Source organism: Anarhichas minor, unplaced genomic scaffold, assembly GCF_050575085.1.
Source record: "Anarhichas minor isolate MPS153535 unplaced genomic scaffold, ASM5057508v1 ptg000033l, whole genome shotgun sequence".
NCBI lineage: Eukaryota > Metazoa > Chordata > Actinopteri > Perciformes > Anarhichadidae > Anarhichas > Anarhichas minor.
In genome coordinates, this window is record NW_027466479.1 from 3,464,361 (window position 1) to 3,482,077 (window position 17,717).

At 43.9% G+C, this 17,717-nt stretch overlaps 1 protein-coding gene across 2 annotated transcripts; it reads left to right on the forward strand.

Annotated features, from left to right (window-relative positions):
- The first annotated feature begins 74 nt into the window (after positions 1 to 74).
- On the forward strand, positions 75 to 11,253 carry ppp1r10 (protein phosphatase 1, regulatory subunit 10). Of its 2 annotated transcripts, XM_076105691.1 has the most exons (19): positions 75 to 134; positions 305 to 583; positions 3,689 to 3,797; positions 3,886 to 3,972; positions 4,715 to 4,850; positions 4,943 to 4,994; positions 5,079 to 5,159; positions 5,244 to 5,372; positions 5,672 to 5,777; positions 5,924 to 6,027; positions 6,121 to 6,248; positions 7,008 to 7,167; positions 7,269 to 7,412; positions 8,255 to 8,501; positions 8,701 to 8,776; positions 8,859 to 9,077; positions 9,255 to 9,378; positions 9,464 to 9,883; positions 10,151 to 11,253. In XM_076105691.1, exons 3-19 carry the CDS (start codon positions 3,691 to 3,693, stop codon positions 10,318 to 10,320), a joined length of 2,490 nt encoding a protein of 829 aa, XP_075961806.1. In that variant the 5' UTR covers positions 75 to 134; positions 305 to 583; positions 3,689 to 3,690; the 3' UTR covers positions 10,321 to 11,253. The 2 variants fall into 2 exon arrangements, with proteins under 2 accessions (XP_075961806.1, XP_075961807.1); XM_076105692.1 differs by lacking the exon at positions 75 to 134 and having other exon boundaries at positions 305 to 382.
- Positions 11,254 to 17,717: the final 6,464 nt, after the last annotated feature.

Consider the following 17,717-nt stretch of genomic DNA (forward strand, 5'->3'; position numbering starts at 1 on the left):
GACCAGGGAAGGTTGGCTATCCACCATTTTGTTTCAGCAAAAACGGAAAAAACGTTGCCCATGACGTAAAAATCGTCACTTACTATAAAAACCAAGTCCCTCCTCTTCGGAGTCATTCCTGGATTTGGTCAAAGGTAAGTGAAGTCAGAAAGACAGCGAGGCTTATTCTCAACATTTTGTTGGTCTAAAATGCGAAATTCCTACTTAAGGTTTTCAAGAACCAACAAATGACTTTGATATAACGGTAGACGACGGAATTGATCAGACTCTAAATTAAAATGTGTGTTTTTTGTGTGTTTTGCAGGTATGAATTCGCTTTGCCGAAGACTGACCCGTCGAGGACTTTGAACAACTCTACTCAAATTCATATTTTTTTCTTCAAGTAATGGACATTTGATTACTATTTTTGCCTCCAGTTTGTTCCTGAAGGAAAGGCTAGCTTTCAGCCCCACCCATAAGAAGTATTTCAGTTGATATTAAAACCATGAAGGTTGACGATATAAAATAGATGAAATAAGAGATATAAGTGCCTGAAAAGCACACTCTAATACACCCGAGACGCTGAGGATCTATAGTGTCAATAGTAAGTTGATTTTGAAGTTAAATTGAATCGAGAGCAGTCAAGTAAAAATGGTCGTAGACGATAGGCTAGTTAGCGGTAGCTGGTTAGCCGGCACCGTAAGTTAGCTTGGTTCTTTTCAAACCATTTGAATATAGACAACGTTATAGTATGAGCTCACACAGGAAAGTGGACGGAGGCACTAGGCTCCGTTTCTTTGTGTGTGAGACGGAATGGGCGTGTTGTATAAACAAAAGTTAGTATAGTCAGTAAATTCGTAATTTATCCATAAGCAATCTATTCATAAAGATTGCCGTAGGCACAAAAAAACAAATTCCAGCTCATGAAGTCGGACTTTTTGCCTGCCAGATTCGTTTTATAGGGGCTGCTTCACGGAACGAACACTCACCGCAATCTATACATAAAGATTGCGTTAGCTTGAGGATTGTGGACAGATCTTATGAAGTACTGTGTATACTGAAATGTCGATAATTAAACACAGGGACTTCCCGAAAGCCCGCAGCACGTACTCGGCAATCTGTGGATAAAGATTGCAGGATGACTCAAGCGAAGTGCTCTTTCGAAACAAACAGTCGGGATTGTCAAACATGGCGGACTGCTTGTGGTTTGCTTTTCGTCGTCGGACAGCTCCGGGAGCTCGCCGTGTTCTCGGAGCAACATTTGGGAGTTTTTACAAAACTGGCAAGCAGAAAAGTACAGACTGCCGCGCGCGTATGGTTCGGTAGATATGTTGTGCTCGGTGACTTGTTTTCCTATCAAGCAGCACGGTCTTTGCTCGGGGAGCCATTGTTGCTCGCGTGGGATTGCTTTCGTTGGCCGTCGTCGAAGTGGTTAACGGAGGAAGGGCTCTGATTAGCGGGCTCCAGCTCCTCCCTCTGACTGCCTGTTCTCAGCTATGACCAGTGACTGTATAGGACAGATGTCGGCTTCAGCCGAACTGCCCTTATATAACCGTTTTACATGAGTTGATTCATTCAGTTTCACCTTGATGAGCTGCCTTGTTGTCAAGTCTACTCTTTCACAAACAAAATTTCAGTAAATGATATTATTTTAGAAGGCTTGGTCATTCGCGTATAGTCCTAGTTTGTTGTCCATAATGTACCAGTGATATGTAGTAACACCACAGTATGGCAATGCACCAATAATGCTCTTTCCACCACTGATCCAGGGCCATGATTAACACTGATTTTGTGTAACGATTGTGACATTTACAGGAAGTGGGTTATTTGCAGTGTTGTGGAGGTCTGAGACTATATATAACTTCAACTACAACAGTTATCCGGGTAAGACCTAACTGATTCCTACATCATGACATTTCCAATGAATTGACTTCCGTCAGAATAGCGGGTTCTGCTCTTGAGTTAGAACGGTTCCATTATGAAGTGTATAAACATGGAACAATATTTGCATGCTTAAAAGATGCAACCCCAGTGTTACATCAAGAACCATTCAGAGGTTATTCATAAGACCTTTTGTCTTGGTAGTTTCTTGTAATCTGTAATTGTGAAGACATTCATAAAGGCCGGTAATTTAGTGTCGGCTGTCTTTGTTTGGATCACATTGGACTTTTTAAAGTTAGCAAGTAGACTAACATCCAACACCTTTCGTTAATGACTTGGTTTTACAGTCACGCTAATGACAGTTCAGACCGTTGTCATGTGATGTTGCACTAACAATGCTGTGCCTCTTATGGAACTCCCCAGACAGTAGAGTGGTGTGTGTAGGCATAAAGGAGCCTGTAGGTGGCAGGTAGTGGCCTCATGTACCGCGGCTGGAACAGTCCACACCACTGAGTATTTAACTTACTAATTCCACTGTTTTCAAGCATTTCATACTTCATACAGACACATTTTAATGTGTTGTTTTCTGCATTTTGACCATTTCATCAGATACCACATGAAAAGTGACAATAGGGTTTTCATTGACTGTTGATGATTCTGTTACCATTCTTCTGGTTTGAGTTGATTTTTATGTGAATGATTGTGATAGACATGTGGCATTAAAAATGTGATACATCATTACCAGTAACATTTCTTTTAAGAATTCATCCCTTTGGCTATTCTTGTTCTAACAAGACTTTGACCTTTCCTCTTGTCTCTGATACATATTAATATAATACATTTATAATATATATAGTTATAGCTATTGAATTTATATCAATAGTTCATTTAGATATATTTAGGGAAACCATTCAATGAAATAAAAAGTTAGGTCAATAAAACAAGTTGATTTGTAATATTTTGTTGCTCAGTTAATAACATGTAGTTTTGTTTCTGCGTTGCTGCTGCTTCTAAATTCATAGCCTGAAGTGGAATTACTAGTGTTGCCTCGCACTCCAAAATGAACCTGTCAGTCTGTCCTGCAAGTAAACGTCCCAGAGAGGAGACACTCTGGAGACACTGAGGAGTAAGTGGCAGCATCCTGCTGAACTGATGTCACGTGAACGCCTCCAAACATCTCAAGAATGAGGCAGCACACTGAAGTCATCCTGCACTGGGGATGGCTGCCTGTCAGAGCCACACAGCTGTGTGACTAGTGGTGTGTATGTGAGGAGGTCAGCCAGATCATCAGCTGACGTCGTGTTACTTTTCCTTTCTCAGCCTGATGATATTCAGCTGCTTTACTGGCTAGTAGCTCAGGCTGCTCTGCTGCTGATCCCTCTGGAGGATGGCCTGTGTGGCACCTCTGATGACATCTTGTTGGCCAGCTTGTGGTGCTGATCTCCTGATTTGGTTGTTGAGTCAGTCTTTAGACCTTGATGTTGCAGGAACCAGTGTCAGGAGTGAGATGATCCACAGTGGAGTCTGGATGGTGTGAGTGGTGAGGTGAATCCGGCTGCTGTGACCGTGTCAGCCTGATACACTTTAGGGTTGTGTGAGTCTCATGTGAAGCGGCTTTTGAGCCTTGATGGGACATTTTAGAAACAAAACAGATCGGAGCTGTTGAGTCCTAATTTCTAAAGACAAGCGTGGAGCTCCCTTTGCTATCTGGCAGGCAAACAGTCCCCACTGAACAGCACTTGAATACCTTTTACTAAGGACCAACTATTTCCAGAACAGAAAATGTCCTGTTGCCGTGTGCACTCATTGTTTGCGGTGTGTGTTTCAGATATGGCAGGAGGACCGGTGGACCCCAGAGAGATTCTGAAGGGTGTGGAGGCTCTGCTGGGGAAAGATGGAGAGCTGCGCAGCCTGGAGGGAGTCCCAAAGGTGTTCAGGTGAGGACTCATTTCTGTGCCCTAACTGTTGGACCTTTAACTTCTCCACTGCACCATCTTCATACTTCTGCTTTTCTTTTTAATGCAGCCTTATGAAAGCTTCTACCAAGATGGTCAGTAGATGTATGTACCTGAGCATCCTGCTGCAGACCAAATCCCATGATGTTCTCAACAGGTAGGCCTTACTGCTACTTCATATGCTGCATATTGCAGGTCTGGTTCTTAATTCATATTAACACAGGGATGAAAATATTCCATTCAATTGGAAGAACTGTAAACTGAAGTCAAAGTTACTACTGAAATAAACAAACATACATTATTTTGCATGTAATTCTAAAAGAGCACAATTAAATGCATGAATAAAACCTATAGTTAGGGCTGGAACCATTTCAACATACTGTACGTGTTTCTTGAGTCAGTATCATGTTACAATTACGTCGGTTCTGTTACCACCGTTTCTCATGCTGGTATTTCTTTGGGGGAAATTATCTTTTAAATTCATGCACATTGTTATAATAGCACATCAATCGCAATCAATCCATATTTATTCTCACATCTTCCAGACTTCTGACAGAAAATGTCAGTTGTCTGTTTGTGATGCAGTTCTCTCTGAGGACATAACTGAACTCTGGAGCAGACAAACTCAAACCAGCAATGAATGGATCCCACAAACAAGTGTTGTGTTTATTGTTTATTAGGTAATTAATGTGAGAAATAGTCACTAAAGCAAATGTTAATCCACCAGCATCAGAGAGAATGGAGAGATAGTGTCACAGAATAGCACCAGCCTCTGAACATTAGCACTTCTGATAATCTGAGTAATTATTAGCAAGTTTCCATGTCTTTGTTGATCAGCAAGTGTAATCCATGAGCATGTGCATCCTTCATTATACTCAACTGTTCCCTCTTTCATCCAGGTTTATCAGAGTTGGTGGCTACAGGATGCTCAACTCCTGGCTCACCTACTCCAAAACCACCAACAACAGCCCCCTATTGCAGCTCATCCTGCTCACACTGCAGAAGCTGCCTCTCAAAGTGGACCACCTCAAACAGGTACTGTCTCCCTCCATCCACCAGAACACTCCTCCAGTAAACTGCACAGCCAACTGTAGATCTAACCTGTCTCTGCCTGTATGTGCTCTCAGAACAACACAGCCAAGCTGGTGAAGCAGCTGAGCAAGAGCGCAGACACCGAAGGTCAGTGAGCTTGTCCACCAAACATGAAATCATTGTATAAGAGAAAGAGTGTATCACACTCATGTACTTGTGTTTTACTTTTAGAGCTGAGGAAGTTGGCGTCTGTGCTGGTAGAAGGCTGGATGGCTACAATCCGCTCCCAGAGTGTGTCGAGCACTCCTGCTGGTACGCACCCCCCATTCTGTCTCCCTGTGTTTCCCTGTGACTCCTACCTGCAACACGTAGTAACACACTCCATCTCTCCTCCAGATAAGAAAAAGAAGAAAGAGGAGGGCAAGGTTCCGGTGCGGGACGTGAAGGAGAAGAGTGTGGATGAGGAGAAGAAGAAGGAGAAACCTAAAGCTCATGCACCCAGCCACGCAAAGATTCGCTCCATAGGTAAACAGAACCTGATGAGCGGTGATGGAGTTGGCCCTTAATGTCACATCTGATCATGTTCAAATGTGCTCCAGTATAATGCTGAATGCATCATTTACATAAATACCTAGTATACCCGATTTCATGGATCAAAGTCGAGGCAACCGGGCTCTGCACACTTTGCACCCACATCACAGAGGTTAATGTCGTTAACAAAAAGGCCACTCACACAACGCAACAACAACTACATCACGCAAAATTAGCTTGAGACTCCCGTGTTTTGCACACTGTAAATAATGGATATGTTCTGTGTGGTGTAGGATTGGAGATGGACACTCCCAGCGTGGCCCCTGCTAAGAAGACGCCCACCGCCCCACAGCTGGGCGACAAGTACAACATCAAGCCTCCAGTCCTCAAGAGGCCAAGGTACTGGACCCTCACTGTCTGAGGGAAAATGCCCTAATGTGGATTCAGGCCACTGGCTCAGTGCTGCCCTCTGGTGGCTGATGACAGTGCTTACATGTTTTCCTTTTGTGTGTCGTCGTCGTCCCCCCCCCCCCCCCCACCAACAGCTCTGGTCCATCAGATGTGCCACCTCTGGAGAAAAAGTACAAACCTCTGAACACCCCCTCTAACTCTGCCAAAGAGATCAAAGTCAAGATCATTCCAGCACAACGTAGGTTTGAAACACACGGTCATATCTGAACTGCATGTGAGAGAGATGGTGGTGGAGTGTGGTGTTCACTGCTCTCTTGTGTCCTCACTTCAGCGATGGAGTGCACAGGGTTCCTGGATGCTCTGAACTCTGCTCCAGTGCCCGGGATCAAGATCAAGAAGAAGAAAGCCAGTGCTTGTACTCCCCCTAACACCAAGGCTGTCTCCCCCACGTCTAACAAGGTACACACTCATTATGACCGTATGTATTATCATTGTCAGTCCAAAACAGCCTCAGAATATTTGAGTTGAATTCTAATTTTATGCAAGTCCTCAGAACATATGTGATTGCTGTTGTTTGAATAGACTTTGCTGAACTTTCTGCTGTTGGGAACGAAAAGGAGCGTGTTTAAGTTATCAGCAAATATGAAAAACGAAGTTATTGACATTAATAGAATTAATAATGTCAATATTCATAAGCACGCTATCTAAAATCAACAAACAACCTGTAATGAGCGAGAGTGTGTGTGGGGGGGGGGGGGAAGAAAAAAGAAAATGGAGGGGTAGTTTCACTCAAAGCAAGGCAGAGCCTCACTGCAGAAGCTGTTAACTTATCACACAGAAACTGGCGGTTCTGGTCTTTTTAAATGATAAAGTCACAGTTTCAACAATACAGTAACTGAAGCAAAAGAAACCAGATAATGACACACAATGACCTAACTAAGCCCTTACTGTGAGGTGGCTTTTTAATGGCCGACGTGGTCCTTCCCAGTTTCTTGGTTGGACTCAGGCTGTGCATGATAACCCTCTGTGTTGGCGGAGAGGTAAGGGTATTCTGCCGCGTAATCATTTCCAGTCTCTGGTGTAAATAGCTGGTGGAGATAAGTGAGCAAATAGCTGAGTCAGACTTTCCAAGAACTTTTAGCTGTCAACATCTTTGTCTTTTTACACGCAAAATAATGTCCAAAACTTGTGTCGTTCTTATTCCTTTTTTGTCCTCAGGGGAGTCCATTTGACAGCAAACCCTCTGCGTATTCTTCCTCTCCTGCTAAACCGTCATCTCCAGAAACAGCTGCTTCCATCACTCCTGCTGATGAAAACCTGGAGCCCGAGCGGCCTGGGACCCCCGTTCCCTCTGAGGAGACTGAGGTCTCGGACAACGGTAAGGTCCTTGATGATGATAAGCTTCATGAACTTCTTTGACATTATGTTTTCTGTCTATTGAAAATGACATCCTCCTTTCTCTTTTTGTGTTGTTTGTAGGTGAGAAGCCTAACGCTCTGGCAGAACCACGAGGAGAAGAAGAGAGCTTGACCAAGAAAGGCAAGAAGAAGAAGACAGTTCACTGGGCAGAGGAGGAGCAGCTCAAGCACTACTTCTACTTTGATCTGGATGAGACAGAGAGAGGTAAGGCCGATGTCTGATCTCAGAGCTGAGTAGAGGTGCCGTTGATACTAATTGCCGATCAGTGATGATCCATATTGGCAGATACAGATCCTTTTGTTGTTTGATTATAGCAGCTGGTCTACAAGGATCCAGACTTTCTGCCCACCGTCCCAAACATCATTTCAACCACTCTGAAGGGTTACAGACTTCAGAGTAGAAAACCTCTAAATGTTATCCTTTTACTTTGTTAAGTCATTTATAGTGAGTTTTTTCTTCATAAAAACACAATTCAATTGATTAGGAAATAAAAGATTGTATTTTTTAAAGGATTAAAACAAATCTTGTTATCAGTAGTTTTAATGATGTATTATAATCAGCTTAGAGCGAGTGCAAACAGGTTATAGTTCTCTCTCTATCTATTTATATTGCTGTGAAAACATCTCCTTCAAACTACTGGATCTATTTAAAATGATTACATTACATGTAATAGTGAACACATCATGATAACGTTATCATTTACCTTCGCCCAATACTCATTTTCACTGAACAGAGCCTGAACGCATCATAATGGAACTGAAAGGAACCTTGGTTTGTTGTCCATTAGCCACTTTACCAGCTCTCCTCCGGTCTAAACACGGATCGGTTGTTTACAATGTAACATTGATGTCCTTGCATATCTTGCTGAACATTGGTGGATAACGATAGTCAGTAAAACTGTATTTCACACTGTGATGGTGAAGGTAAACTATGTCATTAATTTGCGGTTCACCGTGGGGGGGGATCCGTAGGGATCACGAATCAACAACGATCTTTTACACCACTAGAGCTGAGTTATGACTCATATTATTATAATTATTTCACAGTCAACGTCAACAAGATCAAGGACTTCGGTGAGGCCGCTAAACGAGAGCTGATGATGGACAGGCAGACGTTTGAGATGGCCCGACGGAGCTCCCATGACACCATGGAAGAGAGGGTCCCCTGGACCCCCACGAGGCCCCTGACACTGACCGGCAGCCTGGTCATCCCCGGGGCCAACAGCACAGAGAAACTCACCCAGAGAGACCGTGAGATGGGCATCCTGCAGGAGATCTTCCTCAGCAAAGAGAGGTAGGACCTCAGACACAGCCTGCTGCTTCTAGAGCAGGTTGGAAAATATCAAATATATGGACTATAGGCCCGAAAGGGAAGACAGCGTTCATCAGGGATCTGAACCGTTGACCCTTTCTATGTTTATTCTACTCGGAGTTCTTCATAGAAGAGGGCCTGCAATGTATGCTAACGATTTCCCGTCTTGTCTTGTCACTAGTGTGCCCGATAGTCCACATGAACCAGACCCGGAGCCGTATGAACCCATGCCCCCCCGTCTCATCCCTCTGGATGAGGTGAGTACACTCAGAACACTCCCTCACACACGTTTGGTCTCTAATATGTCTTCCTCCTAATGAACACGTTGTGTCCCTGCAGGACTCCACCAGCATGGAGGACGGCTACGTGGAGCCCATGGACACGACGCCACAGCAGGGCTCTGCCATGGCCCAGACCGAGAGCTCCAAGCTGCCCCCTGTCCTGGCCAACCTCATGGGCAACCTGAGCAACAGCTCTCGCAGCCCGCAGGCCACACCCACAGTCACCAACCCTGTGGCTCCCACTGTCAACGTACAGGAGCTGCTCTCATCCATCATGGTACATATTTAGTGGATACTCTGGATCCTGGTTTACTATTTTAAACTCGCTTATTCACCAAATTCACATTTAGTTTTTCATGAACTGTCTCTATCTAGATTGAAATATGTCAGCAGGTGGATTCAGAACGTTGTGCTAGTTGTAGTGTGAAGCTAATGTGTTGCTGTCTGTTGTCAGGGTGCTTCTGGTAACCAGTCTACTGAAGACTTGATCAAGCAGCCTAACTTCTCAGACAAGATCAAACAACTACTGGGCTCTCTGCAGCAGACCCAGAACCAGAACCAGGGTGGACCTCCACCAGGTAAACTCCATCTGTTGTAGCACCATGTCCACCTGTGGTGGTCCCGTTACTCATCGTTATGTAACCTGCTTGTCTTTCTATCTAGTCAACCCGGGTTTGCTTGGCCACGGTCCAGGCATGAACAATATGAACAACATGAACATGCACATGCAGATGCCCATGAATGGCGGCTACCCACCCAACAACCCGCCCGGTGGTCCTCGCTTCAACCACCCTCCACCCCCTCACAACCACGGCCCACCTTTCAACAGTGGCGGAGGCCCGCGCATGATGGGGCCGCCGCCGGGCCAGGGCCGAGGAGACAATGGCAACTACTGGGGAGATGACTCCATGAGAGGAGGGCCTCACAGAGGGGGCCACTTCCACCGAGGAGGACGAGGCCGAGGAGGAGGAGGAGGAGGAGGAGGAGGAGGAGGAGGAGGAGGAGGAGGAGGAGGAGGAGGAGAGCCAGGCTTCAGGGGCAGAGGACGAGGGGGGCCCAGAGGAGGACACAACAACATGAATGGTATGTGGGACAAAGGGCGGAAATGAGTCACATGGTATATTCAGCTCCACTCATGTCCTCCAATAGATGCCCCTTAACGCCACCCTCTGTTCCTTTAATCCAATGAATCACTGTTCAGAATGAAACGCTGATGTTTTTAGGGAGATGACATCATTAGATATGTTTGAAGAGTCATCAGAAATCCACTATTGAATTGTTCAATGTAAAAAGTGTGAGGAGAAACTGTGTTTGGTGTGATTGTAACGCTGCTGTGTCTCCTCCTGTCAGACATGTCCAAGAGGCCCGTGTGTCGTCACTTCATGATGAAGGGAAGCTGCCGGTACGAGAGTAACTGTGCTTTCTACCATCCGGGTGTAAACGGACCCCCGCTGCCCCCCAACCACCCCGCTAACAACCAACACAACCAGCACAACCAGCACCCACAGCACGGACACTAGTGGCACTGCTGCCGAGCGGAACACCTCAGAGCTGTGCTCTCACGTTGCACTGTTAGAGACTGGCCTGAAGCAGCCAGATGTGCTCACCTGAGAGGAGATAAAGGCTGGGACGCGATCACTGATGCCACTGTGTGTTTTTATTGGGATCATTTTAAACAGTGACACTGAACCACTATGTCTGAGCTGCTGCAGCTAGCTGCTGTCTCATCCGTCTCTTTCCACTCCATTAACACGGTCGACCAAACGGACGTCTCCTACTCAGCAGACAGCTTTCCACACCACTGAATTCCTCCTTATTGTGGCTGTTGTCCTGTGTACATGTGTACATGTCTCATATTCCCTTTAGTTGGGCTCCTTCAGGAGCGTCAGAAAAGTGACACAAACATTTAGGAAGCACTTTATGAAGCAAAAGGCCAACACGGCCATGATTTGTTTAAGGTGCATGGTGTTCAGACGTTGGGTTCTTCCAGCAGCTGCTATTGAATGTGAGGAGGTGATGAAGAAGCCACAGCCGTGTGTCTTACCATATGTAAGCTTTCCCTCTGTGCATCCTAGTCAGTAGCTCAGAGTGTGTGGCATGACAATCATTAGCTTCAAACATGGCGTGGTGCTGTCCCAGTCCAGAGCTGCTGTGTCTTCTGTAGTCCGTCTGAACCCAGAGGAGACACGGGGGGTGGGGGGGGGGGGGTCAGCCATATGACTGTTTTCTGTGAAAACGATGACCGTTGTGTCTCTTGTGGGACTGTGAGAATGTATTGGTTGTTGTTTTTTTATTTTATTTTCATGCGATCATCAGAATGTTGGCCCTTTTTTAAGATGGGTTAATTCTTTGTCAGTATGAAATGTGTGTATGAATACAGAATACACATTCATACACAGTCATATTTTCCGTTTTTTTGTACACAGTGTATCGAATAAATGTCCAAATATAAATGCGCTTAAGTGTTTAATTTGAAAGTGGGACGTTGCTATGTGCACACACACACACACACACACACACACACACACACACACTAGTCGGAGCCTCCCCAGGAGGAGAGCTCAGAAGCTGATCTCTGCATTCATCCTGTGGGGAAACTGAATGTGCTCAAGAGGGTTTGTCCATTTGATTTGTTCTGTGAGAATCTTGGCCTGATGATGGCGATAGAATGAGTAGAATTCATTCCTTGTGTACTATAAATGCTTATATAGACAGACTGAATGACCCCCCCCCCAGGCTGACACATCTCATGTTAGCATTTGCTCTGAACCCCTCAGGTGTACTGTGTGATTATCATTCTAACATGAAGTGCTGTAAAGGTGCCCTGTCATATCATGTTGCAGGTCATTTAGACTCTTCCTCCCTGAAATGGCGGTAACTGTGTCTTGTTTAACGTACAACACGTCTCTCGCCATGCCGGCGTCACGCTCCTGAGGAAGTCTGTCCATCTGTAAACCCAGACTGAAATATACCAACGATTCAATGAACTGTCCTGAATTGTCCCTCAGCCTTCTTGTTTCCTGCAAAAACGTTGTGGAAGTGTGATAGATGTCATGTGTACAGAATGACCAACATAACAGCGTTACAGCATAGTCGATCCATATGATATAAATGTTTCATATAATGAGAGTAGTAACTGCAGCAGAATATTAACAGCAGCAGTAGATATAATAATGATAATTAAAGCTGCAAGCAGCATTGATCGGGCCCTCGCATATTGATGCACGTCGAGGTTACTGGCAGGACTCTGGGTGACGCGGCCATGCATTTCTTTGACCATCATACACTGCGTGCACGAGTTAAACTGTATTTCCTGTGTCGACCAATGGCGTAGCCAGGTCTTAAGCCTCGAATGTTTGAGTGTACCTCCGAATACAATCATAAATGTCACCCTGTAAAAATCGACAAAAAACTGAATGTGTGTGAATGCGCTTCAGTGTTAGTAATATAACAGACTGTCAAAGTAAATGCAGGTTGTTTGTTTGTGCAGGTAGCTCTGACAGTCACTGCTGATTGACCCAAAGCTGGAAGAGTCGAGGAGAAATAGCAGAATGTATAGTTCCATGTGGAAAAAAATATATATTCTTATAAAGAATTAAGTTTAAGCCAAAAGGTGAGCCAATGTAGAATAATCTAACATACAAATTAGTCTGGGTGCAGTTTGATTTTATTAAATAAACTTCACGTTGCATGACATTACTTTGCATTACAGCCTGTTCCAAAACAAACAAAAACAATTCAATTTACAATAATGAAAACTCAACAAGTTTGATTATGTTTTGAGCATTGAGCATTAGCCCCTCAAAAACACCTTCGTTTTTCATGGCAAAGAATGCGTCGCTACAGCAACGGCCTTTCAGGAAACAACAAGCTTTGAGTAACTTTTCATCACAAAGGTCTTTGTTCTGACCAAGGAGTTCGTTAAAGTACAGCGCCTGGAAATCATAAAAACGACACTAGAAATTCATAAAGAATTCAAAATGGCTGACTTCCGGTTGGGTTTAGAGCATGGCTCCAAGAGACTTTATTTTAAGTCCACATGTGATACATGTGCCTACCAAATTTTGTAAATCTATGTGAAACGTACTGCGAGGGCTGCTTCGTCGAAATTTTGTAGGGGGCGCTATTGAGCCGATTTGCCACTCTGAACCAATAAAATCATATTATATAACTACATTTTGGGCTTTAAATCTGTGTGCCAAGTTTGCTTATGTTGCTTATGCTTGTGTTTTTTTGCCGCCACGCCACAGATACATATAGTTCGATAAATTTTTGATCTTTGAGTAACTTTCACTGCCAAGGTCTCAAGACAATACTGAAAAGATCTGAAGTCGATCGGGTTAAATCTCTAGGAGCAGTTCGTTAAAGTATGACGCCTTGAAATGGTCCAAAAACGTCATAAAATTCAAAATGACAGACTTCCTGTTTGGTTTAGTGAAAAATTCCAAGAGGATTTTTTGTACGTCCCATCACGTTCCACATACCTACCAAATTTCATACAGCTAGGTGAAACCCAATGTTGGGGCTACTCAATAGGGGGGCGCTATCGAGCCAATATTTCATACGCAGCTGGACACCCCAAATCAGACTGCAATTTTCACAAATTCTGGCTTGCGTGCAAAATTTCTAGTATAGTTTTCCAGTATCCCAAGCACCTCCTTTTTGCAACGAAACAGCCACGATAATAATAATAAGAAACATTAGAAGAACAATAGGTACTCCGCTCCGACTACATCGGGCCCTAATACAAGCAGTGATAGTAATAGAAATGTGACTAATAATACCAGTAGTAGTGGTGTGTGTCATGCAAGGCCACAGCAGCAGGCTGTGTGATGTGTTCAACAGTCACCACGCTCAACACTGGTCATTGTGTCACAAAAGCAAAAATGAAATAATGAAAAGAGAAAGTGATCTAAGGGAAAGCAGTGAATATGTGTGTTTAGTGAAGTGTTGAGTTGGTTAACACAACATGTGTGTAAGTATTTCTCAGCTTTATCTGCAGTGAGCTCAGGTGCACTGTGCTTCACTACAAACCAGGAAGTTGCATCCTATTCGAGTGGGCCGGGCAATAGCAGTGTGTGTTATCAGGGCAGGGCTGAGTACAGCTGCTGAATGAGAAGTGTTAATAGGAGCGCCCGTTAACGCTGCCCTGTAGTTCAAATATTGACCCTGGTGCTGTGACAACACACAGTGACAAAGAGACAGAGACACGTAGTGAAAGAGCGAGCGGGGGGGTTAAGGACACCTCAGCACTAAACTGCTCCCACATCCTGGTTACAAGCCAACATCACAGCACACAGCATCCAAAGCAATTATTTGTTTAGTCCTTTGGGACATTTGGTTTGTCAAGCTTTTGACTAGACGCAGAGGTCTTCAACAGGGGGTCCGCCGCCCCTAGGGGGTCCGCGGAGGTACTGCAGGGGGTCCGCGAAATCTTTGGGTGATTAGACAATTAAAAAAAAAAATATATATATATATATATATATATATTCTCTAAACATGAATGTGTCCATTATTGTAATAGTTTAGTGTTGTATGAAAGATAACAGGTATCTTTATGCTTGGCAGTGGCACTAATAGGCCATCACTCATTTTTCGTTTCCACATTTATGTTTAAAATGAAAACATCAATTTGAATAGCTTGTGTGCATGATTATCATGTAATTGACAGACAATGTTGATATTGGCATTGGTATCAGCTGACAAGGTATGTTTATAAATGGCAGTGGCACGGCCTCCCTACTCACTGTACCTTCACATGTTTAAAATAAAAACATGAATATATGAACCTGTGTATTATTTGAATATCTTAGTATTGAATGCACAATAAAGAGGTATGTTTATACATGGCACTAGGCCCATTTAATATAAAACACAATTTTATACAATATATATAGTCGGGGGTCCCTGCTCCATCTCTCTATCAGTTTGGGGGTCCTTGGCCTGAAAAACGTTGAAGACCCCTGGACTAGAGTAATGCAATGAGTGTAGTACAGGAAACAGTATGAGCAAGCAGCTTCACTAAGGACTAAAGCAGCAATACAATTCAATCAGAAAGAGACAATGTTTCTATTTGACTGAATGCTGTTGGAATGTCTCGTCTTCTGACCACTCAAAGAGCTGTTCACTACATGTCAGCATTCAGCCATTCACTTCCACATTCATCCACTGTAGGCAGAGGCTGCCATGCTATTTGCCACCTGCCCATCAGGAGGGGTAGGGTTAGGGTTTGCGATCCATATCTGAACCCATCGGCTATCGGTCTCAGGCGGATTAGCCTCCGGCTGCAAGGGGCAATGTTTGCAGGGTTCCGGTGTAGCCATCAGATATCTGGGCCAAGACTTCCTCTTCTGTGAGCTGCTCATTGTTAACAGTCCAATTAGCAACTTGAGATGCAAGACTGGAGTTGGAGTTGTGAGACGGCGTGTACGACCAGATTATTTCACAAGTAGCCAGTTTACAAGTGATTTTAAACCAGTAATAAGCAAAATCATCGTCGGATGATAGCCGATGGGTTCCCAGATTGCTTTTTGGCTAACACGTTGCGCCTCTTTTGCTCTCTACACAGAATGTTTACCTGCATTCAACCAAAGCCTGATCAATACCACTCGGACTGGACAGAAAACCAGAAAGCTTCCAATACTAAAAGTATTGCCCCATTGCCAACAGATTCTACATGTGAATCCAGAAATGTTAATGAAGATTAGGGCTGACTCAATCCAACATGCACTGTAACTGCTGCCACAAATACTCACTACAGCACCAAATGTAGATTAATCCAGACAGATTAATTCTGTCTAACAGGTGCCACTTTTGTTATTTGGAATATATCCATTAAACTTTCATCTACACTGCTTTCATTTTCACCCAAAGCGTGGTGTTTGTTACATTCATGGAACCAACTTTTCAATAATAACCCAAAAGTCTCGGTTACCTTTCTCACAATATTTGTTAATCACTGAAATTGCTGTTGGGTGCCATGGTTATATAGTCCTCCATGATTATTTCATGATTTTGTAAAAGGAGTAACTTAACTGGAGATCCACTTATTTGAGTAGAAAACCTCAAAACACAAACATGTTACAGTCATTAACAACAATCCATAAAATCTGCAGATCTAAATGTTAATAAGCGGTTAATTAAAACCTTTTCCAGAGGGCCAGAGGAAAGCGGCCCAGTCCACTGAAGCACATGTCCTGCTGAAGGATGATTTTTCAACAACCTGGCCGCCCAACGGCTTAAAAATAAATTATTTCTTCACCATTCATTTTTAAAAACTAGTGGCTTGAGAAATACCATGTGTCTGACCACTAAAAGCTTGGATCTTTGAACAAAAACACAGATGTGGGTGGCTCTTTTAACCTAAGTTTAATTGAAAAATATGAATGCAAATAACAATTCACAACACATTAGTCATAACATGCATACTCAGCATTTGATATCATTTTATTGTCCTTGTGTTTCATGATTTCATGTCTTGCTTCTTGCCTTGTTAAACTCTAATGTTTGTTCCAGATAAAACTCCTTAGGAGAGGAGAGACGTGTTTACAGCAGCAGTAGTCTGCAGGTGGATCTGGTGTGGACGATTAGAGACAGAGGATCTGCTGTTCCAGGATGCAGGACTCATTGAGTCATTAAACAAAGCTGCCATTCACAGCAGCAGGTCTCGCTGAGCCCCCTGCTGCAGGATACAGGACACTGTTGAGATGCTTCACGATAAACCTCAGACTCCTTTACATTTCAATGTCCGTTCATGTTGAGAGATTGCACAACTCTAGACGCCCTCAGTGCTACTACACGTGTCACTCTTCAACGTTCCGGGACTTTTTGTGCACTGGCACTTCTCACAAGCTGCCGGTTCAGTTCTCTGTCCTCCCCATGTCAGGTTCTCTGGGTGATTCATAACCGCGCAGCGACTCAAAACCCGCATGAACAGAAAGACAATGTGGAGAGCATGTGAAGAGCTGACGCCCGGCCCGGCCTGGCACGGCACGGCACGGCACGGCACGGCACCGGGGGGGGGGGGGGGGGGGGACAAGCTTCAACGTTTTCTGAATCTTCTCTTTTGATTAACAGAATGTGATTTTACAACATTTCCAGAATAATTCAATGTTCTGACCCAGGCTGTGACATGTGCAATAATTACATATAACTACAGCAAGTTCTGTTCTTTTAGCTTTTGGGGTTGTTTCTATAGAAACAATAATGATTCAAAATAACGTAGGATTAGATTCGTTTTCAGTCACAAATCTTCACATTTTCTAGGAGGAGGACCGACAGACCTAATGTCTCCTATCATTAATGCACTGTGGACATTCACTATGTGTCTCTGTATCCTGCTGCAACACCTGAAGAGCTCACACTTCCTCTGACTGGTGTTGATTCCAGGCTGTGGACATCCCATAATATATTATAGAGTGACAACATAGGCTACAAGTAACACAGAAAAGCACTTTAAGTATTAAACACACCACCTTAATCCTATGATGTGTCCAGTGGAATATTACGATAGAAGATGCATAGCCCAATTATAGTAACATAACAATGAAATCACAACTGACACAGAGCACGCTTAAATAAATAATACATGAATAGGAATACATAGCATGAGACTGCTGACACACACACCAACATGTGAATATAGGGAGAAGAACCAAGTCTTACTTACACACCATCTGATTCAAAGAAGAGTAAACACTGTCTCGCTCCCATTTGAGTGCTCACTGTGGTTAGGAAACCTGGATGCAAATCATTTACTGAGCATCCTCATGTCTGAATCAATGTTCTGACTTTGTAGGAAAGACGCATTCAGTGTCAAGTTGTGTCTCGAGCCATTCACATACAGACCAATCATCATTGTCGTCCAGAGCCTATCACACATGAATGAATAAAACCACTAAATATCCACCAGTGTCCA

Coding starts and splice junctions, on each gene's coding strand:
- ppp1r10 (XM_076105691.1), top strand. CDS start 3,691: ATGGCAGGAGGACCGGTGGACCCCAGAGAGATTCTGAAGGGTGTGGAG. Junction 7,413..8,254: donor TCTGGATGAGACAGAGAGAG/GTAAGGCCGATG, acceptor ATTATTTCACAG/TCAACGTCAACAAGATCAAG. Junction 8,777..8,858: donor GTCTCATCCCTCTGGATGAG/GTGAGTACACTC, acceptor GTGTCCCTGCAG/GACTCCACCAGCATGGAGGA.